Source organism: Vidua chalybeata, chromosome 5 (genome assembly GCF_026979565.1).
Source record: "Vidua chalybeata isolate OUT-0048 chromosome 5, bVidCha1 merged haplotype, whole genome shotgun sequence".
In the NCBI taxonomy this organism is placed as follows: Eukaryota; Metazoa; Chordata; class Aves; order Passeriformes; family Viduidae; genus Vidua; species Vidua chalybeata.
In genome coordinates this window covers 4294702-4319767 of record NC_071534.1, presented here as the reverse complement: position 1 = coordinate 4319767, position 25066 = coordinate 4294702, and the positions used below count along the sequence as shown (strand labels likewise).

Genomic DNA, 25066 nt, shown 5'->3' with positions numbered 1-25066 from the left:
GGCATGCAAGATGTATGTTGTTCTGCACTAAAAAATAAAAAATTCACAGGTTTGGTGGGAAGGATGCACAAACTGGGAAGTGCAGACTAAGACTATAATTCCTTATTTTCTTAGACCTTTTCATCACTATCAGATCACAAAAAGATTTTTCTCTTCCCTCATTTCCTGATTACCAAAACCGCCTAATCCTTCTGCATTGTCAGCCAGAAGGCTGGTTTGTGATATAAAAAGGGCTTAAAAATATGAAGGCTTCCTTGTTTCCTCCTAGGTGTTCTAATTGCAAATCAGTCAGTCAAGGTTGCTCTTGTCCTTCTATTCATTCTTTTCTGTTTCTTCCTCTGCTTTGTCAGGGCTCTTTAACAAGTGGAATCACCTACCTTAAGTTTAATGACTTAGCAGTAAAAGGATTGTTAAGAAAAACTCACCAGAGGTATGGCTGGCTTTTTTCTCATCTTGTTCCACAGATCTTTTTCTTTTAGTGGTCCTGTAGCAGAGAGAATTCTTTAAGATTTTTTTTTCCTAAGCTTTACAGAGTGCTTTATGGTGCCCATTGGCTGGGCCTCTACTCGTATGTAATGGCATCATATAATGTAAATCAGAGAAACAACAGATCAAGAATAGAGCAGGCAAAGACAGGGATACTGGAATGCAGACACCTTACAGAAGTTCATCTGGCCAAACTGACATTCTTTCCTTGGTGAGAATAATTTTGGCACAAATACAGTAGAGAAGCTGAATGTTTTTTCAGTCTCTCCAGCTTAGTACCTAGGCTTTGATGCAGAAAATCAACCTCTGCTGGAATAACAAGCAAAAAAAAAAAAAAAAGAAAAGTGTTGGTTTATTATGGTTCTCCTTGGTTGTGTGCTGTGTGCAAGAGCAGAGGAAGGGACAGGAGTCATCTGCCCAGCTCTGTACTGCACATGTGCTGCTGTGTGCTCGGGCAGGAATCCTTTCTCTGTGCACCAAACACAGGGACAGTGAGGATGGACAGGAATCCTGGGTGTGCAGACCACACGCACGGATGGTGTGGACAGACAGGAATGTGATGTCTGTGTCTTTGTGTGGCTGTTGAGGCAGGACACTTCTAGGTGGCTGTCAAACCTAATAATTGGCCATAAAGAAAAAAATTCTTAACTTTTATTTAGTTTGGGGTAGCAAAGCTCTGGTGGTTATCAAAGGAAATGCCCTTTCAACTCTTCCCTCAAGCAGTTACCATGCAGGATTTTGATGGATTCAAAGATGAAAGCAAGCCACAAGAAGAATAATACTGGGTTTCTTTTTCTTTTATAAGCAACAGCTTTTAAAATTAATTTCAGAACAAGCGCAAATAGTCTTGAGGTTTCGTTGTGTGTGTTTTTTTAAAGTTGCTATCAACACTGTTTATATCATGTAGACACAGATCCATTCGTGTATACACCCAGAGCTGGGTTCTGGGCAGTCACAGACAGTCTGTGCTGAGATGATACTGAGCAGCTCACAACACTTTAGCATCTAGGAATTTGTATCTGTACATAACTCCTTTTTTTGCCAAGAACAGCATATATAGAGGGGAGGGGGGTTTGCTATTAACAACTCTTTGAAGATGCAGGCAAATGCAGTTGAAGTGGTGAGTCACATAACAACAAAAATATGTAACAATAAAAGGTCTGTGGTCAAAACGCTGGCATATACTTTCCAAAATTAAAAATTGCTGGATAAAAGAATGCTTTTACTATATTTATTGTAACAAGGCAGTCACAATACACAAAGATTGGAAGACTTCCAAATCACTTCAGCTAGGAAAGGTGTATGTAGATACACATGAGCAGATGGCCTACAAATTATTTTGTTGAGCCAGGGGATCATGACTAGCTTTTAAGATTTTGCAGTAGGATGCATCTTGTATGTAAATTCCTATATGAGATTTTGCCAGCCAGGGTTCATATATACCACTGGACTGAGAAATTTTCTTGTTTCAGAGCAGGAGAAAGACTGAGACAAAAGCAGAGTAACTGAAGTGGTTGTGTTAGGCAGCTTTGTGAAGTTGAGCATTTGAAAGTCGATTTATTTTGGAAAGGAGAACCAAATAGAACAACAAAGGAAAGGGGCACAGAGTAAGGTAGTTGATGGTAAGATGAGCAGGGTGTGGAGTGAAGCAGAAGAGAAAAGGGAAGGAGAAATTTCAGGCAAATAGTCATAACAAAACAGGAGACCCATCAATGATGTCAAGCAAAGTTTGTTCTGTATTTGATTGCAATATTTGCCTGTTCTATAGGATATAACATAGGTCGTTTAGAAGGTTTGCCTTCAGATTTTGCATAGATTTTGTAAGACTAACCTTACCTGTAGTGCTTAGTGTTGATGCTTAAATTGCACAAGTTCAAAGTAATCACAAGATCAATGAAATGTTGATATGTATTTCAACCTTAGCATAACCTGAGATACCTTTCAGATTTTGCTTTGTAAAAGACGCTACCAACCTACCAAAGTTTTTAGGAAGAGTTTATGCTCCAAAATACATTTCAGCTTGTTTCTCTCATCATTTTTTGTCTTTGCTTTTCTATTATTCTCTAAAACATAAGATTAAATTTTTAGTTTGGATGCACAAATACACAGTGAGAAGGGAAGAATGAGCAAGGGGGAAAGTACAATCAGAAGTTTTCAGCAGTTTGATTAATGAAGACCGCGGCAAAGACTGATACTTCCTTTTGCATTGTTATAGAAGTAGCATTTCACCTTTTTCTTAAAGTGCTTTGTCTTTGGTAGTAAGTATCAAAGTAGATTAAAGAGACAATAAACTGTATCTATTAAACATTCAGCAGACACATGATCATGGGAGGCTTGCTTGCTGCTGATCACTTGAGAATTTGTAGCAGGTCAGTCTCCCAGAATCCAAAAGAAAGGCATGTACCAAAAAATTCAACTGCTGTGTAGCATTTAGTGCAAGGATATCTTGAGAGTCTATATCCAGACTCTTAAAATTCCAACAAAATGTGTTAGTTTGGACTCCAAAGAAGAGGAGTTTGAATGGCAGTGCTATCCATCTGCTTAGCTGAGCTGTAGTTCCTACCCAGTAACTTTTAATTTATTGACCATTTTCAACCAAATGTGACAGAGGAAAAGAAGTCTCAAAGATTTTTGTAGATTTATAGGAACTTAATTAACATGCACAGCTGAGTAGAGGCGAAAAGAGCCCAAAGTAAAGCTCCCACACAGGGGAAGGCAAGGAGAATTGAGCTGTGCTATGTTTTATTTGGCTGTAGCACACACATATGGCTGGCCATTCAGAACATACATACATACACTGGTCCCAGCTGACTCTTGCCTGGGGACACCATGGGGGAGGCAGGCTGCAGAAAGAGATAGTTACATGAGTTGAAGGCCATGCTTAGAAGATGGAGAATACAAATCTAAAGCACTCAGATTTCATCAGTCAATATGGAAGGGTACTAAAGTGGACTCACATGCTCTTCAAGTGTAGCCATGCTGTCTGCAAAAGAAATTGCTTCTTTACTGATTAAAGAAGCAGTGAAGATGGCACAATAGTCCGAGAGGAGATGTAACAGCATGCTTTAACAAAAAAAAAAAAAAAAAAAAGTTGTTAAGCTAATTTAAATCAATTAGTCTTTTCTGTTTTAAGGGTGTGTGGCAGCAAAAGATATTGATCTTATATTCTCTTCTGCAGCAAGATCCTTCTCTTCCATGGTGTGGAATCAAGATGAGATTTGCCCTAACTGCACCACAGGGCAAGCTCATAACACAGAAAATGCCTGCTTATTTTAAACCTAGAGGTTTAATCTGCTCAAAAATGGAATGTGAACATAACCAGTTCTCATAGTTTACCTTAAGAATGAAAACAGCAGCTCATTTTGTTTGCTGTTCTGTCTTCAGATCAATTTCAGTCAATAATCTCTTGGGTTATCTGTTGTGTGAGAGATCCAGGACTCTTTGGGGATGTTGTTGTGGTTTACCATTTGTCCTGCTGATGCTGCCTGAATGTCATTTCTTGATGCATAGCCCACCCATTCTCTAAAAATTAGTTTCACTGTATGATTGTAAATGTCCTCAGACTGCAGCACTCCCTCAGACATCTTTGAGATACAGGAAGACACACCTTAATGATATTTCTGCCTAAGACCCTTACATGCAGTGGAAAGATGCCAAAGAAATAACATACTTGGCCAGTTCCTGAGTAGTTAACCATGAGAGGAGGTATTTTTTATTTTTAGTTCCCTTTCAAACCTGTGACTGGGCAGGTTCCAGCTTTTATGGAACAAGTAATTGAAAAAGGCAGTTCTATTACCACTGATCTTAAAATACATCTTGAGGTATCTCTAAAAAGAGTAAAAGAGAGCTAAAGAAACATATACTATGGTGATTGTATGGTATAGCACAAAAAGGAATCCCAAATACAGATCTGGTTTGGATGGTTTTTTTTGTGTGTCACTGGTTTTCTTCATGTCAGGAATCAGAGCAATAGATTTCAATAAAATTGGTCACTGGGCAATTCCATAGTTTCATAGTTTGTTCATCTCCTAAGGAGCTAAGTCCAAGAGACACATTCTTGTACAGGGAAAATTTCAGTTCCAAGTTTATTTTTAATCCCATCCACATATGTCTACATATGTCAAGTCTCACAGAGCATGCCCTATCTAGATGATCTGCCTCCTTTAGTTTACTTCAAAGGCTTGTAGAGTATGAATTCTTCAGGATGAAGCTTCTCAGTAATTATCACATGTGGGGAGATGAAGAGGAAAATGACATCTTTAAACACAGAAATTAGCTGGACTGATAAAGTCACTTTTAAAGTAATATTGTTGGAACATTGCCAGCAGCCAATGCAGAGGCAACATCTCAGGTAGAACTGTGTTAAATCCTGCAGGCTTTGACAAACCCCAGCAGCTGCACAGGCTCTTTGCTGGGCTCACAAAAACACAGGCTCCTGCATGTGCAGAAACATAGTAATGGGAATGGGTTTCATGTCCATGCACTTGAAATTTGTGCTGGTGTGCTGCTAATAGAGAAATCTCAGTTGCTAATCTTAAACATGGCCAAAAGGAAAGCCAAACCTAACTACTGATGCGTCTTTTAAACTTTACAAAGATGGCAACTCAGTGTGTGCCATCTCTTTACAAATTTGAGAAATGTCTCCCTTTTCATAAAATATCATGAGTGGGAAGGGGGCACAGTTAAATACTTAAAACAATCTTTCAGAGTCCTAATGCTCTAAGTAAGTATAGACTCAAGGTAGTATATTTAGGGTAGGTATAGACTGGAGGTAGTACATTTAAGGTAGGTGTAGATAAACTCAAGGCAGGCCATCATATTCGAATAAGAGGCAATAACAGGGATTATTCTTTCTCTGTTTTTCACAGCCAGATTCCAGTAGGGAGCTGGTTGGACATTAACAGGGATTATGGCTCACGGCAGGTTTCTAACAAGGAGAAAAGAACTATCTAAAAGCCTTCACAAGTGCATAATTCTCAGAGATAGTGAATTCGGCCCACACTTTGAAAGAACATCACCCAAGTTTTTCCATTATATTTCAATGTTATTAGTGACAAAAATGTTTCTGAACTGTTGCTTTTTTTCATGTTTCCAGTGAAACATTCTGCTCAGATTAAAATGGGATAACTCCTTTAATGCACCAACACACTGCCTCCACCACATACTCATTTGTCACAAGTACAGTCATTATATTAATATTTACTTAATGTGGGTTTTTTTAAACTCTACATTAAAGGATTAATAAAGCTTGTTTAGACTGGTTAGCAAAACCAAAATTACCCCACGCAAATATTCTACAAAAAATTAGAAAGGAGTCACTGATGTCATCTGAGTTTGTGCTGTGTTTCATGGTGGAAGAACAGACTTGATGCAAACTCTTTGAGTAAATTACTGCAATGAGCATAAGAAGCAGACTGGAAGAACAGAGAGAGTGCACAGCTCATGAGCTGCTTCTTAGAGAGCTTCTCTAGAGATACAGAAATGTGTGATTCCCATGAATAAAACACGGTTTCAAAAGTTTTCCAGGGTAATGGTTACCAGAACACTATAGCTGTCCTGCAGAAATGCTTAAGAAAGGTATGTACTCTCATTAGAACATACAACTTAGTGCAAGCTTGCAAATGAAAACATTCTGTAAAATATATTATAAACAATGTCTGTAGTTATATCTGTGGGTTTCAAATTTATGTGTGGGATTCCACAATAGAGAGTTTGTCAGATCTGGGCAGCACTCCTCTAGGCTTTACCAGCTGTATTGCAGAGTATGTCTCTGACTTTCCCCTAAACTTTGTGGATCAGCAGCAGTTCTGGTTTTTCTCATGTAATAATTTAGCTGTGATAAAATCAATTAATTTGGTCTTTAGTGTTGAGGTGCACAAGCAAGCTACCAGTGTGGCCTGCAGTGAACATAAAATAAAGTACTTTTAGGAACCTACAGGTGAAAGAGTGCTTTGAAGCAGTACTTCCATGGATGAGGAACTGAGTGATTCTTTAAAAATTAACTATGGCTACAGTTTTGGCAAGTAAAATAGTGTACATGTGCAGATTTCAATGAAAGTTTTCAGGTGTTGGTTATGTTAGTTTAACCGTGGTAATTTCCTTGTTTACCCAAACATTTAGTGATTATAGAATACAGGCAGAAGTGAACTAGGGGAAAAAAAGTAATGAAAATACAGTGAAATCATGGCAGGACCATGAAACAACCAAAGAGACCACGTTTAAAGAAGTTCTGATGCTGAATATTTCACATTTGTGATTAAAACAGATTTATCTTGTGTTTTCTCCTGGTGCTCTTTTCTTTTAATCTAACTGCCTGCTGTAGCAAGGGATAGGGAAAAAGAAAGACTTAAATAATGACAGGAAGTAAAAAAGGCATTAGCAGCAACTGTATCAAAGAGGCAAAAGGAAAATTGCAGAAATTCTGGGATGCAAAAATGGAGGGGTGGGCAAGATCTGATCTTTTTAGAGTAAAGTCCAGTATATGACCAGGGGAAGTTGAGTTTTTTTAGATGCAGTAGCCTTGCAAATATTTTGCTTTAGACCTGCAGTTCATAGACTTTGGTCTGCAGAGCCAAGGCCTCCACAGTCATTCCTGGCTTTCAGCTAGGAGCTGTGTGGTGGCTCTTGAGTAATTTTGAGAATTTACACCAGTATGAAGGTTTGGGACTGTTCTTTGCATGGTGACTATTGGAAGAAAAGAAGAGCATTGTTAAAGGCTTTGACAAGCTGTGGGGGCTTTGGGGAAGGTATAATTGGAGGGCCAGGAGTAATTTTATGAAATCTGTCCAAAAAAAAAGGTGAAATGAAGGTACCTTCTGGAAAAAAAAAAATCACAAAACCTATTGAGTTGTGGAGTTTTATCCAGTTTTCTTCATTCCAGCATTTTTTCTGCACATGCCTGAAGAACATACCTGTCAGGGCACATGGTATTTTTTATAAGCAAAATTTGAACCTGACATCCGGTTCCTATCATTGCTAGTTCTGCTTACAGCTCTGGAGGTTTTAGACAAAAGCACTCCTGACACATCTGATTTGTCTGCACTGCTCATTTATTTTCTCACAGGACCCTGTGGTTAAACCACTTTGTTGTTCATACTTTTCACAGTGATGTAGAATTGCTTGCCCTAGGATCTGAGCCATAACCTCATGAGGTGGGAGAGGATTGTATAATAGCACCATGACAAACCAGCTCAGGACTGCAGGATGTTGGAGTGGTTCCCCACAGAAAAGTAAACGGTTTGTTTTTAAATCATTACAACAGCCATTTGGTCTAGAAATTTCCATCCTTTCGGACATTCTTTTTTTCCCGTGGAAGAGCAATAGGAGAAAAACTCAGTTCATGTATTTACAGTTATTTTTAAAATTTCTAAGTAAAAGTTTGTCATTAGTAGTCCAGTCTTAAGCAGAAACTCTTTATTTCTATGTTTTATATAAAAATAATTGTAAAAATATTATAATATTATATATTTTATTTGCAACACTGCTTGGGCTTTAAATTTTGGAAAATTATTCTTAGTGGTATCTATCAGGAAATAAGCTGCTTTTCTTCCATCTTTTGATTTTTGCCTAATTCCAATCCAATATAGATGCATAAATTAGTTCCTTTAATGGAATCACAATACTAATTTTGGCATTTTCTTGCCAAGACTTGCCACAAACAACACACACACACTTAAATGAACAGCAGCTGCAGTGAGAGGTCAGGTTGAATTAAAGAGGGAACATAGAAAATGTCCTTCTAGGTGAACTGATCCCATAGGCTTGTCATCAGAGATTGTTCTGGGTTTAAATGTTCAAAGGGCTGTAATGGAGCTAAGCAACTAAACCATATTTGGCAAGTAGAGGAATTTTAGAACTTATCTCCCTCTTCTTCTGAAAAGTTGAGCTTTGAAACTCTCAAATGATCTGATGAAAATTCCAAATAATAAGAATTGCAGCATATTTTAGGTCGGAGTAGACCTCTGTGTCTGGCCACCAGCTGAGAGCATCACTAATTAGAGCAGCTGGCTCAAGGCCTTGTTCAGCTGCATTTTCAGTATCTTCAAGGATGGAGATGCCACTGTCTCATGGCAGCCTGTTCTGACATTTGATGCTCCTCATTATGAAAAGAATTTCCCTGATCTCTAATGAGAATTTTCTGTGTTCCATTTTACATCTGTCATTTCCTGTCCTATCCCCTCCAATTGCTTCATGTCCTCTATACCTCCTATCAAGTAATTTTAAAAAGCCTCCTCTTTTCCAGGCTAAACCAGCCCAATTCCATCAGCCACTTCTCAATACCTGCTGCCAAGTATTAATAGTAGGTTCTACTTGAATTTAAGTGACAGAAGTACATGCCCTCTTCAGTTTGACTTCAGAATTCTCTCTGAGGCACTCTGTGCTTTTTGCTGACCAGACCCAACCCAGAGGGAGGTGTGTGGCTTCCCTGAGGCCTGGGTAAGGGACATCACCAAGAAACTGCCCAGCCTGGTGCAGCCACTGATTGTTACCCTCTTAGAGTTTTCTGAGTGGGCAGCAACAAAGTCCCAGCAAAAAGGATAAAGGACAGTGAGGAGGGGCCTCAGAGCCTTGGGAAAACTGGCCAAGGGATCTGGAGCACACGCTGTGTTCTCTTCTGTGCTGCCAGTTGCGGGGAATGATGGAGCAAGAAACAGGAAAGCCATGCAGATGCACACCTGGCTTCAAGAGTGGTGTAAACAGCAGCATTTTGTGGTTTTTGATCATGGGTGAATTTATACAACACTGAGCTTGCTGGCAGCAAATGGGGCCCACCTGTATCAGAAGGGAAAAGGGATCTTAGCTCAGGGCTCGTGGAGAGGGCTTTAAACTGGATTGGAAGTGGGACAGGGACATAGCCAGGCTCGACAGAGATAAGGTGTGGGGCCAACCTGATGGAAAGCAGCTCTGAGGAGAAGGCCTGGGGGTCCTGGTGGACAACAAGCTGTCCATGAGCCAGCAGTGTGTCCTGGAAGCCAGGAAGGCCAAAGGTATCCTGGGGTGCATTAGGAAGAGCACTGCCAGCAGCATGGGGGTGATCCTCTCCTCTAGTGAGGCCACACCTGGAGTGCTGTGTCCAGCTCTGGGCTTCTCAGGACAAGAGGGACACAGAGCTGCTGGAGTGTGTCCAGTGGAGAGTGACAAACATAATGAAAGGATTGGAGCATCTCTCTTACGAGGACAGGCTGAGGGAGCTGAGCCTGTTTCAGCCTCAAGAAGAGACAAATGTGAGGAGGCCTTAACAACATCTGTCAGTGTGTGCAGGATGGGTGTCAGAGGATGGACCAAGCTCTTGGACCAAGCTCTTCCTGGTGGTGCTGAGCAATAGGACAGGAGGCCATGAGCAGAAACTGATGCACAGAAGTTCCACCTGAACATGAGGAAGAACTTTCTTTACTGTGCAGGTGACCAAGCCCTGGAACAGGTTGTCCAGAGAGGCTGTGGAGTCTCCCTCACTGGGGATATTCCAGAACCCTCTGGAGGCAATCCTGTGCCATGTGCTCTGGGATGGCCCTGCTCGAGCAGGGAGGTGGGAGCCCATGACCCACTGTGGTCCCTTCAGCCTGACCCAGTCTGGCTTCTCTGCAGTGTTTATATTCTTCTCTACCCCTACTAGCTAACATAGTTTGGGTTTCTTTTCTCTCAGGAAAGTTCATGTGCTGTACTAGCATTCTGCTAAACATCTGGGTTTCAATAGCTTTTCCTCACACACACACACACACACACTGAAAGTCATGTAACAATTCATTATTTATTATCAAAACAATAAATTTCCAAGGAAATGTGAAATTATTTAAAAGCAATTGTTCTCATTGCAAAGAAGAAACTGTTGAAGAGACAACCTTAAGTGTAATAAAAATAATAAATATTAAGAAAGTGCCTTTACAATAAACTGGTTGTTTAAGGATTAATGTAGCATGTTTCAAGTAGTGATTTATGAATGATGAGTCAGACTTGGAATTCAGAACTTGCTTGACAAAGCAGAGCAAACAATAAAAAAATTTTGCATCATGACATTGCTTAAGCTCAATTTACTGTGAGCTTTTGTTAAATTATTCCAAAATAAAATCAAATCCAGATTCAAACCCTGGACCTTCTCTCTCATGATCTGAATAGAGACAAGTAGAATCTGCATTCTCTAGCTTTGAGATGCTCATGAAACTTAGAGCTTTCAGTGAGAAACCATGGAATTATGAAGGGATTGAATCAACAGCTGGCATTTCTATCAGCTTTGAGCTTTCATTTAAGACATTTAATTTTAGTGCATAGCTGATGATTTCATATGTCTAGCTGTAGATAATTTGCTCTGTATCATATCCAGTGTAGGTCATGGTAGTCTTTAGATTTCCTTAGAATACAAAATTTCACAAAGCTCAAAGTGGGGAGCTTTGTGCCTTCTGAGCTGGCAGGAGAGATGCCATCTCTCAGTTCTGGGGCCGCTCCATGTGTGAGCTCCCAATGACCCTGGCACCCAGATAATGCAAAGGGAGGCAGCACTTGGCTCTGCAAGACCCTCACCCATCCCTTTTGGCTGCCCACAGAGTATCATTGCTGCCTGAATGGCCTTTGTGAGCCCGGGACACTCTTCCAGGTGCATTTCTTTCCTTATTTGTTTGTGTTTGTAGGTGTTCAGGGACCTCATTTCAGGGTAGTCTGTTAAAAGGGCTTTATCTAACTAACATTCTCCTTTGCAGACACAGCCAGGTAATGTATTTTAATGTTCTTTGCAATTGCTTACCTAGAATGGTATTGTTAAATTCCATTTATTCTTAGATAATTTATTCTCTACAGTGTGTTTTTCAAAATCCTACCTCTTCTGGAACTGGAAATTTCCTAAGAAGTTGAAGAAAACAAAAAGACTTGTTTCATACTTTGCTAATTCTTTACTTGACTGTGTCCAGGTTCCAATTTTATAAGCCTTCATTATGATACTTTTTCTTTCCCAATATCTATTTATTAACTTTTTAATTTCCTCACAGGATGGCTTTTGTATAATTAACATTTTTCTGACCAGCCTCAGAATTTTTCTGTTCTTTGATATATCAATTGAAAACTGATTTGCAAATTGTACTGGATGGAGTTCTTAAGGAATAACCTATGTTCAGCTTGTTTAGTTTTTGGTTTTTTAAAACTGAATACTTTCTGAGGGCTTCACTGGGGGTTTTTTAATTGACTTAGGGACACCTAACTCATGTTTTCACTGAATTACTCTCCAAGTTGGTGTTTGAACCATAATCCCAAGCATCTCTAAGAAGAAATTAATTTCTTGTAAAGCACAAGTTTTAGGAGGTACGAGTCAGATGATGCACTTAATTGCACAACTGATTTAGCCTTAAAGGGAATGGGTTGGAGTGTGTCTCCACAGTTTTTACCAGTTCTCTGTGGTAATACCAACTGATGTCTAGGCATGTGTCTTTTTTTTCCCCCATGAATGGATTTTGGATATGCACTTGTATAAATGCCCTGTTCCCTTTAGTCCCCATGATAACATTAGAAGGTAGACTGAGATTCTTTTTTCTTGCCTTTTTAAATAGACTCAGAACCGTATGAAGCTGATGGCTGACAACTATGAGGATGACCACCTCAAATCCTCATCCCATTCCAACCAAACCAACCACAAGCCCTCCCCTGACCAGGTAATGTCTCTCTCTTTTTTGTTTTTAAAGTAATTTTTACTGTGAGGGCTGATGATTTTGTGTCATAAATAGTTTTCCCTGACATGCTTGCAGTACCTTGGAACAAAAGCAGCATTCCAGAATGCAGTTATAAACCAGAACTGAGTGTTGCTGTTGTGTTGGCTTTGTGCAGAGCTCCTGAATGAACAGTTCCTGGTACCAAGCTGTTGTTAGGTGGGTGGAGAGGAGGAGGCACATTGAAAAGGAACAAAAACTTTCTCCTAAAATGCGAGACTCGAGTCCTGTATGACACATTCAGATTTTAGTAGCTCGGGTTTACTGCTTGAGTGTGTGGAGTGCCCAGGACTGTTTCTTGTCTTCAGTAGCAGGAAACCATGCTCCAGGATCAGCTTTCTGATCTGTGGATTGCATACGAGCAGTTCCCTTCATTTCCCACGAGGAAATCCCGGCCTCGGTGCCAAATGAGCACAGCCTGCTCCCTCACAAACTCAATGGGCCATGAACTGAAGGAAAATCAATTTACCATCTCCAAAGTGAGGAGCCTCCTGTGGCATTTGCAGAGCACAGCCATGTACTTGATAAGTATTAGAGAGATTAACCATCCCTTGGGTAGCACGGAAAATGCCAACATAATTGCACATCCCATGTTGTAATCTCATCCACTGCAGTTTAATTAAAATATTAGCCATCATTAATCACTGCCTCGACAGAGTGAAGGAATGCTTCTCTTGCCCTCTGACTCATGTAGAAATTGGTGAGATATGAAGGGAAGCATATCTCTCTAGAGCTTTAAGTGCCAGCTTAGTGATACACAGAAATAATGAGTAAGGTACACGAGGAAAAAGGCAAAAGCCAATTCCTTATTCACCCTGCAAAAATAGATCTTGAAACAACTCCTTGCATGTCTGCATCAGAAAACAAGGAGTATCTACAATCAAACAAACAGAAAAACTCTGATTTTCAAGAGAACTTCCCTTTGCATCTTAATTTAATACCTTCCTCCACTGTATGTTGACTGGCTTGAATTTACTGCAGTGTTTTTGGAAGATGTTGGTGTTTCACTCTCCTTTTTCAGGAGAGTGAAATTGTTAATACTGAAAATTAAATGGATTTCTTAATCTTAATTTGGTGCAAATGTTAGAATATCTGTTGTTTCTACACTGAAGTCTACAGAGAGCTGAAGCCATTTCCAGCATGTAACTCTAGTACATGCTTGCAAATGAAGGCAGCATAGCATTCACAGATGAAATTGAAAAGGTAACATGTAAAAACGAAATAAAATTTAGACATTTATAGAAATTCTTGCAAAAGCCTAATAGGGAAGAGAGGGGGAGGGAGGAGGCTCTGACTGCACTTCTCCTTTGCAAAGGGGCATTTTGAAAGCTGACAAAGCCTACAAGGGAGCAAAGAAAGCTGTGCCTCAAAGTAGCTCAGAATACTGCATAAGGAATTGAAACACTTTGTACTGCTGTTTGTACTTTATGTGCTTTAAATACTAACCAACTCTTTATTTCATTCCCATGCTGCTCTGGGGCTTTCCTCCCATTGCCACCTGTGCACCTCTAGGATGAGGAGGAGGGTATTTGGGCATAACCAGTCAGATGCTCTTAGCTCAGCCATTTTGTTCAGAACGGTGAGAACCAACCTCTCCTGCCAATAGAAGAATTTCCGACAGTCACTCCCACACCTCACTCCTGTGCTTTGTGAAACCTGGCTGTGCTCCCTCCCCTTGCTTCCATGTTCCCTGCATGAGGGTGTTTCTCGTGTGTTTATGTGCACTTTGTGATTTTCTTCTTCTAATCATCCTGTCCTTGTTCCACCGTGCTGCGGGGAGAACTTTCCAGGGCATGTAATTGAGTTTCTGTGCAAGTATGAGAGGACAGGAAATGTCTTTCGTATCATTTATCATTGACTTCATGGAGGAAACGTTTTCAGTCGGATTCTTTTTCAAAGCAGTTTGCGCCGTAGCCAAACCTATGTGTGCTTTTTCAATTCTGGTTTGTAAAGAATTTGCTCGAGGATAATGTTCCTCCTGAAGATAATGTTCCTTCTGAAGGTTTTAAGCATGTTGAGATCTGCTGCAGAGATTGCTGCCGTGCACGCTGACCTAACCAGTCACAGATACTTATCAACTCACAATACAGGATTCTCTAGATGGACTAGGAGTATGAATTGTCTATAAATGTGAAATGTAAGAGGAATATCCCCTTTACCTTCCTCTCTGCCTTCCATCTCCCTCATTGTTTCTAAACAGTGGGGGAGAAATTAGGAGCTGTTTTTCATTTAAAGTACGTTTTGTTTCTCTGTGTCCATGTCCACAATTTTTTCTTTTGTGCTGTCAAGTTGTCCCCACAACAGCGCCCATTTCCAAAAGGGAAGACAGGACAGAGGACAGAGCCTCTCTCCTCATGCCTATTCTTTAGCAAAAAAACCTCTTACTGGCCAGGAGTCAAGTACTGATTATTACACTGATTATTACAGTACACAGGATTCATTTCTGCCTTGGAGTATCAGTTTTAAAGCAGAAGGTATTTCTCTGAAGTACTTGAAGTATTTTAAAGGACAGTATTCTGACAGTATTTTAAAATCTGTATGAAACTTTTTCCTTCTTCACTTATCCTTTTAAGTAAAAAAATATTTCATGTCAGTTTCTGTGCACTTTTTTTCTAAGAATCTGATTTTTTTCATATCAGTTATTTGAAAGAAAACTGAAAATTTCTGTGGAAATCTTGGACCCTTGCATTTCTGAAAATTTTTGCTTTGTATTAGACTTGTAAAACATTCATGAGAGAATAAGTCACTCTCATCTCTCGCACTTGCTCAATTAACTGCAGACTTGCAGTCTGACTGTATAGATCAAATCCCTCTTTTCAAGCCAACCACCTGAAAAATTTAATCCAACTGTGGCAGTGTCAAACTTGAATTTCATGCCTTGGGGTTTGAGCTGAGAAAATCTCTTTAGTGGACAAATTGATAAAGTGCTTCATTAATTTCCACTCACTGTTGATTTCACATTCTCTTTGAATCACCACTCTTGCAATGGTTGTGCACTCGTGTATGCTGTTAAAAGTTTTAGAGGTGATGCTTGTAAAGATCAGCTGAAGCACAGAAATTAAGCAGGGGAGATCAGGTAAGTAAGTGATGAAAAGGAAGAGGACACTCACTATGAAGGTAGGAATAATTCTGATTTTCCTTCTGGAGCAAACATGGAGTTTTGTGTAGAAAACGCTGAGAAAGAGAATGCAACTGCGCTAAGAGTATGGTTTTTCATAGTTTTCTGAATTAATGTGTGGTTGACATTAAAAATAGTTTATTTCTCCACTTTGAGGCACTTTCCTCAGGAAAGCTGTTACAGAGCATCCCAGTCAAAATAATGAGTTAGCCAGCAGCCTTGCCTTCCACACATCTCATTGGAGAAACTTGTCAGCCTCGTCATTGTCGTGCATACATCAGCAGGGAAGGTATAAAGGTGATGGATGCTTCCCAAGCCAGTTATTCCCAACAGAGTACATGTTTTTACTGTGATATTCCACGTTCATTAAAAAAAAAAAAAAAGTCCTTATTCTCTTTGTAAAAGCTAAGTTAGAGTCCCTAACCTCCATGTGTTAAATGAAATTTATGTATTACAATGATAAAATGTAACTAATAGCATAGGACTTGGCAGTGAGTTTGTTTTTTAAAGTTCCTTCAGGTCTGTGGATGCAATCGCCTCCAGTCAATACTAAAAATTAAATGGAGACCAAAAAACTGTGTAAAATAGTTAACTACTTTATTTTATTTTTATGGTTCAGGTCTTAAGGCTTTTCCCCTCCAGCATTCTGGAATTGACTGAATTTAATATTTAATTATACCAATTCTGTACATGACAGCATTATCAGATAGAGCTCCCCTGAAATGGATCACTGTTCATAAACATATGCACCCTCCCTGTAATTTCTGAGGATGGTAGTTTACATTTCAGTTTATAGTTCAATGTAAATACCATCTTTCATCCTGAAATCGTTTTTCCTAGCATTTTTCACTTGGCTCGTTTTCTTGCTGTCTGAATTTCTTATTACTCCTTTTATTCCCCAGATGGAGCTCTACATCCAAGTCAATTCCAGTGTGATTTCACACGAGGATGCTCTTTGGTCTTTCTCAAATGCTAAACTGCTCTGGTCAATAGCTTAATTAGTTATCACTTGCTTTTATCAAGAATAATATGAATTTACACTCTAAGAGATCTAATACATGCAAAAGGATAGGTGTGTATGTGGGTTTATCTCCTTGTAAATTTGTGCCAGGTGTGTGCCATGTGGGGGAAGTAGAAGCAAAGCTTCCATACAGAGATTTCCCAAGCTACTCAGTTCATCCAGTTGTCTTGTGAAGCACAGCTATGCTACCTAAAATGGGAGAAAATGTGGGTGTGGTTCAGAAATCTGCTTCATCCACTCATTAATTTAAAATTATTATTATGCTTATTAGAGCAACAGTAGAATGCCAAAGAGCTAGCATGGAACTGGAGTACATAAAAATGGGGATATTTCAAGACAATTAAAATATGGCAATCCCTATTACCATACAAATATTGTAAGACAGAAAGGCTCTTGGTGACATTTTTCTTCAGTACTTGAGTTTGACAGATTTTATCTCAGGAGCAGTAGGCATTGTGAGCTGAGTACTGAAGGCACTCACAAAATTTAACACTTCAGATTTCAGAGGTGATGTCTGTGGTGGAAGGAGGGGGTAAGTCATTACAGGAAAATATTTGGCTCATCTCAAGGCACCTTTGCCAGAGCAGTCAAACTATATGAAGTTTTCATTGGGATCACTACAACACTAAAAGTGTCTATACTTCGGGAAGTTTGAAGAGAACATTGATTTTTTTTTTTCCTACAATATTTGATGCTGATTTCTTTTAGTGAAGCAAATAGTTTTTCAAGATGAGTTCCATGTTTAAATTACACAGTTGCTCATTCACTACATAAATGTGATCTTCTCTCCACAATACACATTTTGTACAGAACTGCTTGTCCTGCTGTCACACTTTTGAAGTTCTCAGTATTGTCACTCACTACACTGTGACCTCATAAGCCTTTTGACTAGATTTATTTTCAGTCTGTTCTTTTTAATTGTTAGATCATTCAGAATGGTCAAAACCACCAGGCCTTCATTCCTGACTCATATTACATTGTAATTTAATGGACACAGTACTAGACCACAATTCAGAAGATAAATTCTTTCCTGGCATCGTCTCCAACCACTCACTTGTTCTCTTTCTCCCTGTCTCAAATTCTCTAATTGTAAAATGAGTTCTAATTGTAAATGAGTTTTTGTAAAAGTGTAAGTTCTGCTTGGGAAAAATGCTGTATAAGTGCTAGGTATTATTACTGTGTGATATTTGGAAATTGTCTTGTTAAAGTGATATGATGGTGATTCTAATACCTCATTTTGAAATTGTTCCTGAAATTGAGCTAGATTTGTATTTGACTCTATTACTACTTCTTACTGTTTTTTCCAAGATCCTATTCCTTCCCAAGAAAAGGGAAAATAACCCATATTTTCAAGGAGCTGCCATTCCAGCATGCTGGACAAAGCTCTTTAGACCACTGTCTCTTGTTCTTTATTGTCATCTCTTGTCTTCTGAAGAGTCATTTCTTCCCCTCTCTAAAAATCTACAAACTAATTTTTAGTATAATAATGATATTATTACAATTCTTCATCCAGGTCTGTAAAAACATTGAAAGTGTCTTGTGCTTGCCTTGGAGACATACCCTGTGCAAAAATTGAAGGCAGCTATATGAGATAATCTTAAATTACTTAAACATGTCCTGACAGAGAGAGAGAGAGAGGCTGTATTTGTTTTGTCATATTGGTGATAGTCAGGGTCTTTTACTCCCCCTTTTTGGATGGGCAACCTTTTAGTAAGAGCCCTAATGTGATGCACTCAAATAAGATGATGTAATTTATCCTTAGGAGAGTTAGAGAAGAATGCTTTCCTTGAGACAAAGTCAGCTTCTGCTCCTGGTCCTTTTCTTCTTTTGGAGAACAATTCTTCTGCTAGCTTTTTTTTTTTTTTTTTTTTTTTTTTTTTTTTTTTTTTTAACTTGTTATTTTGCTGGCTAATAACTAATTTCTGTTAGAAGAATGTATTCTCTGTCCAGGAATGTTATACCTATGAGCACAAAAGAACTGATCTTGATACATTGTTCATCTTCTTTCTGATCCCAGAATGATAAAACTAAGATTTCCAAGTGGAATTTTGTAATCTGCAGCTCTGGGATGAATTAAACACTCACAACAGAGGTGCAACTGGACTGTATCACTGTCTTCCTATTATTCTTACAGATCAAAGAAGAATACAAGTAGATACTTAGTGTCTAAAACATTCAAAACAGATGGCTGGTTTCTTTTTGTAGAGATTTGTGCTTTTCAGCAAAACAATTGCAAAAAGGCCATCATTCATTTCTGCCAGATGAGATTATGCCAGGTCTGTGTCTTATTTTCTCTTTTGATTTGCAGCTGAACATAATCTTCTACTAGTGGCTTGGTCTTTGTAGCAAGTAGGAATTCTGCACTCAAACATTATTGTTTCTGGCCACTTCCAGGAGAGTTGTTCTAGCAGTTTGTGTGATAGTCTCTGCTATCTCCCAGTTATTCTGAGCTCTGGCACTCCTAGACAGGACACTCAGAGACAGAGGACGAGCAGCTGCAGCCAAGCCCTTTTAGTTGTCAGTTAGGAGGAAAGAAATAGAGGGAGAGGGGAGATGAACAATGTTAGAAAAAGAATCGAGCCCAAACCTGCTTTCCAGTGTATTAACTATGAAAATGAGCTCCAGAGAATGATAACTGAAATAAAAACTGTAAGGGCATGTAGTCATTCCAGACACTGCATTTTCCTGGCTGGTGAAGTTCATAATGACTGATGGACATGTCAGGATTTACAGTTCCATCTCACAGTAGGCTCACTATGGGCTCTCCAACTACATCTGATTGTTAAAGTAACTTCTAGATAAGAACTACTCTATATACATGTAATAGGTGTATTTATTCATGGGATTTTGTGTTTGAATGTAGACCAGGAAACTCCAAAAAGACTTCCTAAAGACAGATAAACCTTCGACAAGTCCTTGCTTTGAAAGTGCCTTTCAGCAGGTGTCTTTGAGAGAGCTGCAACAGCAGAATGAGCACCCAGAGTTAGAGAAGGGCAAGGCCAAGATTCCTGTCACCTGCAGACTGGGGGGTTACAGTTCATCCAAACAGGAAAAGCACTCATTGTGTTCTCTGATAGACTACTTAGGAAATACCTTCTGGTTTGCATTAGCAGTGCAACAGACAGCAGAGCACACAGCCCTGATCATCAGCATTGCCATGGACACACTCTCCCCGTGCCTTGCTGCCAGAGGCATGTGAGACACTGTTTCCCTTTATCCCTTGTAACAGGGAGAAGCAAAAGACAAAATACAGCGCAGCAAGAGATGTGTGTCCTTTCTGGTTCACTCTTGCATAGACAGCAAGTGCTCGAAAGCTTGAATGCATTAAAAGTAGAAGCAGGCTGTTCTTACTTATTCTCAAGCTGCTGTATTTTTATAGAGAAGGAATCAGCATAAAATCTGACTGATTCTGTGCAATCAAAACTTGCCTCGTTACACCTACGAAAGTTTGATCAGGAGAATGCTGTTTAAATCCACAGTGTCATGTACAAGATGCCAGCAGTTGTTAAACTATTTTTGCTTACTGTGGGATTACTTTTTTTTTTCTTGATGATAATTGTCAGTATCATCAGTCTGACTACCCAGTTTCACCGTCTTCTGTAATTTAATTTATTTTTCAAAAACTTAACCTGGTAACTAACACAGCTTACGGGGTGAAGTGCTCAAATGAAGGAGATTTTAATAATAAAGAGGTGTGAGATGTGCACAGTGCAATGAGTTTATTTAGGGGTAAGAGATTGAGTGAATGCCCTTGCTTTTGAAGGGAAGGGAGTGAGGAAACAGGTAAAATTCAAACGGTGTGCAAACACTCCCTTCAGCTCTGCTGAGGTATCTCATTCCTGAAAGTTCATTTTCCCCTTGGTCCAGTTACAGGCCCCTCACATCAGTATTTCACTTCTGATCTCCAGCAGTCCCTGCTGTTCCTCACGTGGTTCCCTGCCAACTTTGCTCCGCAGCCCACATAAGTGAAAGTTGCCAGTGTCATGGAAAGCACTTCTGGATTTGTTATGTATAAAAATATTTTAGAACTACTTGCTCTTTTTGAGTGCTTTAGGAACCCTACCAACCCACTGCAATTCTCTGCCTCACCTACATGATGGGGAAAGGATTTTATTTAAACAGAGGGAGCTAATGACAAAACTCCTTTCCCTGGTTCGTTTTTTCTATTATTTTTTTCTGGTTTGGATTTTTCCCAAGGTGAAGAGGGTGAACTCTGGAAATCATTAATCCATGGGATTTGTTCATGGTGTATAAAAATTTCAAAAAACATTTGCTATATAAAAATGATTTCCTAATTGATTCTGTCAGAAAGGAACTGAGTAAGACAGCTCTGTCAAAATAGCCAGAATCTCTTTTCACGTACATTGTTCTGGTTTATGAGGAGAAAATGATGAAGGTTAGAGTTAAATCCTTTTTTTTTTTTTTTTTTTTTTTTTGTCTTTAAAACAAATCTAAAGAATACTGAGCCTGTCCTTGAGCTTTTGTGTGGGGGTCTTCTGAAGAAACCAAGTATCTCTGTGTATCAGTGAACTGAGCTGAACTGAACTGAGGTCAAGATGTGCCTTTTTGAGAACTTTCTTCTGTTTCCATTTAAAATAATGAAGGGAAGACATCAGTGATAAATTGCTCTGAATTTGGGAAAGCTTAGCACATTCTGAGCCAAATTCATGCCTCATAAAACTCCATTGCATTCAGTGGTTACAATATTATTGTTGAGCCCTTGTGTTTGTTGCCAAACAAACACAAATGGTCTGAGCAAGAAGGCATAATTCAATTTGCCATGCAAATACTTCCAGGCTGTGTCACTCACTATCTTAGTTTATTTTCCTATCTCCCAGTATAAGATATTTAGCTATAGAGGCAAAATATCCCTGTCTGGCAATATCTATAATAAAACCCAGATACAGGGAGGTATACCAAGATTTGTCAGGTCCTTTTGAAATAATTGCTTTTTAACAAACAGATGTGCTTACACAAGCTTTGGCCCCATCTTCTCCTGTGCAGTGGTAGTTTGGGAAGTAGGTTTTGTTGGGTAGCACAGTTGCAACTGTATGTAACAAAGTTGGAAAATAATTTTCCACGCTCACATGACAGATGTGGTTGATAGGAGATAAAGGATTACCTGCACTGTGTTTCCAAACATATTTGTTATGTCCAGTCTGAAGTTTTGAGGAGGTGTTTGGTGGTGCTTTGGGTTTCTGCCTGGATTTTTTTTTTCAGAATTCCTTCTTTATTTGTGCTGTGCAGGATTTACAATGGACACTCATGGTGTGTAGACCAGGCTGGCAAGCTAGATCGTTTCTCCAGTTACTTAATTCCTTGGAAGCTTTCACATTTATTCCACCTACCCTTCTTTGCAGCACTTTTAATACAAAAACACTGTCATTTTTACCTCATATTGTTTACTTTGACCCCTGAGATTACTTGTCAGTTCTATTTTATTTTCTTCTTGATGTAGCTATACTTCCAGGGAGTTGGTTGGTTTGGTTTTTTTTGTTGTTGTTGTTTTTTTTTTTCCTCTCAGATATTTAGAGATTTAGGGGTAAGTTAAGAAAAATTGCTGAATTATTTGATTGCAAAATGAAGACCACTTACCAGCATCACTCTGCCCTTCAGGGGTCTCTAGTGGATCTATACACAGAGACTATGTGCAAACAAGGCAGTCAGGCTAATAGGGGGGAATGACAGCAGCCTGCCAGTGCCAAATGTATATATGGCATTTTATATTGCCCTTGCTCTATCAAAAAATTACATTTTCTCCCTTTTTATTTTATAAAGATAACTGCTGTTGATCCATGATCAACCTCCACATTGATGTATTATTCTGACAAGTAAGCCAAGCTGTGTAAGGAGATAACTTTTACAAGGATGACTGATGCAGTTGCAAAAACAGGCAAGGTTTTAGGGGTGTCAGTGAGACTTTATTTCAAAATGGTAGCTGCAGGTTTTTAAAATAGAAATTTAGAAGGTATTCTCTGAAATTAGTATAGTTAAGTACTTGGTTCTGAAAAAGAAAAGTGGTTGCTTCCTTCAGAGAAAAAAAGGGATTGTTAGCAGGGAGAAAGGTGACCAGGTTATTAACCCTTCTGCCTGGAGAAGGCATAATTTAAAGCTGGTGGTTGTGGTGAATTGCACATTGATTAAACTCACTCTTTATTCTGCAGATGTCTGTGGACATTGCTGGTTTTCTTTTCCAAATGACCACCTATGTATTTCTTGCATATTTCCAGTAGACACTGCTGTGGATATATAGATATTTTAAAACAGAGACTTAGTATATAAAACTTGACATTCAGTTACCCATATTGCATTTGACCATTGTCCAGCAACAGTAGGACTACCACTGGAGAAGCAGTTTCATTTCATTCTAAAGCTTTTTTGCCCCAATGACTTGTACAACTACAGTTAGATTCACATTTATCGTAGTCAAAGATTTTTTTTTTTAATGTATGAAATCTCAAAGAAACTGAAGGTGTTGTTTTCAAGTTGAATTTGGAATATGTTCACAAATATCTTTGTTAGTTGGTTGAATTGGTTTGGGTTTGCATGAGAGATTTGTCAGGCATTTCCCATTTCTGCCTCCGAGTTGTAGCGATTGCCTTTTTTAGTGAAATGTTGTCAAACTTAGCTGGCCATTAGCAATATTCTGAAGTTGAGGGTACATTAAGCAGACTTCATTCCATGCATTGATGAGGATGGCCTAAACCTATCAGGGCAATTAATGAATGCTTCAGAAGATATTCCTGGGTTTGGTCTGTTTACCCACTGTTTTCCTGGAAAGCTCTGCAGCCCTGAGCTGATCATGAGAACACAATGTGGGTTATGAACCCAGCACTGCCATGCTTTCCCACTTAGCAAATGCTCTTACACCCTCTTGAGATAAGGCAGGGGCAGCTCTGCTGTGTGGGAAGGACTTGCTAAGTGGCCAGTTCAAATCAGATAGGGCAGGAAGGCAGATACAAGGGCACTTCCTACTGACTGCCAGCTTTAATGGATCCCAAGTGAGGGGAATGAGTGCTCTGTGAACAGCTTTAGGAGGGCTGCTGGCTAAGAACTTTCACACGCCTCATTTGGCCTCTTTCCAGCTCGAGGTAAAAGGGGGAAGGGTGCAGGAGGAATGTGCTTCGAAAAGGAGCAGTCAAATTCAACTGTTGTATGAAAATCTTCCATTCTTACTTGCTAGATTGCTCTGCTTTCTCTTCATCAAGGAGGGTTTCTGTTCACAAAGAATAGCCAGGAAAGTTATCCAGACAGATTCTTTTCAGACTGGAATCTGCACATCTGATGGATATTGAAGAGGCTGTGGTATCTGAAAAGAATACAAGGCAGCTACTACATTGATTAGACTAGTTATGAGACATTGACTATTACATTTTTGTAGAACAGTATTTTCTTAAGATGTGATAGTCCATCATTTTACCCTCTTACCAAATAGTAAGAAAGACAGAAAAAAACACCTGTTAAATTAGAAGCATCACTGGTTTTCACCTGCACAGGCAATACACTTTCAGATCATAATCTTGGTAACAGATGTTATATGAAATCAGGGTACATAGTGCAAATTCAGTAAATAACCAAAGCTGATGGATATAATTGGCTAAAGACAGTTTTGCTTGGTGATGGAAGTGAAATGTAACTGTGTTGATTCTCTATTAAAATATCCCTTGCTGTTGCCCTGTATACAGAACAGCAGAGTATTCTGTCCTGCTGCAGTTTGCAGTCACAGAATCACAGACTGGGTCAGCCTGGAAGGAACCACAGTGGGTCTTCAGGTCCAGCCTCTCTGCTCGAGCAGGGCCATCCCAGAGCATGGGACACAGGATTGTGTCCAGACAGTGCCGGAATATTCCCAGTGAGGGAGACTCCACACCTTCTCTGGACAATCTGTTCCAGTGCATCATCACTGCACAGGAAATAAGTTCTTCCTCATGTTCAGATGGAACTTCTGTGCATCAGTTTCTGCCCATGGCCTCTTGTTCTGTTGTCTGGTACCACCAAAAACCTGGCTCCATCCTCTGACACCCTCCCTTCAGATACTCAGACATTGATATGGTCCCCTTCTCAAGCCTGAACAGGCCCAGCTCCCTCAGCCTGTCCTCATAAGAGATGCTCCAGTCCCCTCACCATTTTTGTTGCTCTTCACTGGCTCCTCTTCAGGAGCTCCATGTCCCTTTTGTCCTGAGGAGCCCAGAACTGGACACAGCACTCCAGATGTGGCCTCACTAGGGCAGAGCAGAGGGGCAGGATGGCTTCCCTTGACCTGCTGTAAATGCTCTTCCTAATGCACCCCAGGATACTCTTGGCCACAGGGACACACTGCCAGCTCATGGACAGCTTGTTCCCAGCAGGTTAGCCCCAGCCTGTGATGGTACATGGGATTATTCCTCCCCAGGCACAGTACCCTGCGCTCGCCTTTGCGGAGTTTCTGACACTTCTTCCCTGCCCATCTCTCCAATATGTTGAGGTCCTTCTGAAGGGACACAGCTCTCTGGGCTGTGGCCACTCCTGCCAGCTTTGTGTCATCACTGAACTTGCTGAGGGCACATCTGCCCCTTCATCCAAGTCATTGGTGAAGAAGTTAGTACTGGGTGGGCCCAGTACTGACCCTTGGAGAATACCACTAGTGACAAGCCTCCAACCAGACCCAGTGCCCCTAATTAGAACCCTCTGGGATCTGCCCTTCAGCCAGTTGTCCATCCACCTCCTTGTCCACTCATCCCATCCTGATATAACAAGGCATTATTTTCATATGTG

At 39.8% G+C, this 25066-nt stretch overlaps 1 protein-coding gene across 2 annotated transcripts in view; it reads left to right on the top strand.

Annotated features, from left to right (window-relative positions):
* The window catches only part of ERC1 (ELKS/RAB6-interacting/CAST family member 1), a 270416-nt gene that overhangs the window by 232581 nt on the left and 12769 nt on the right, over positions 1-25066 (top strand). For both annotated transcript variants that reach the window (XM_053944154.1, XM_053944153.1), the window contains one exon: positions 12018-12119. In XM_053944154.1, coding sequence (XP_053800129.1) covers positions 12018-12119 — 102 coding nt within the window. The remainder of the gene's footprint in view (positions 1-12017; positions 12120-25066) is intronic.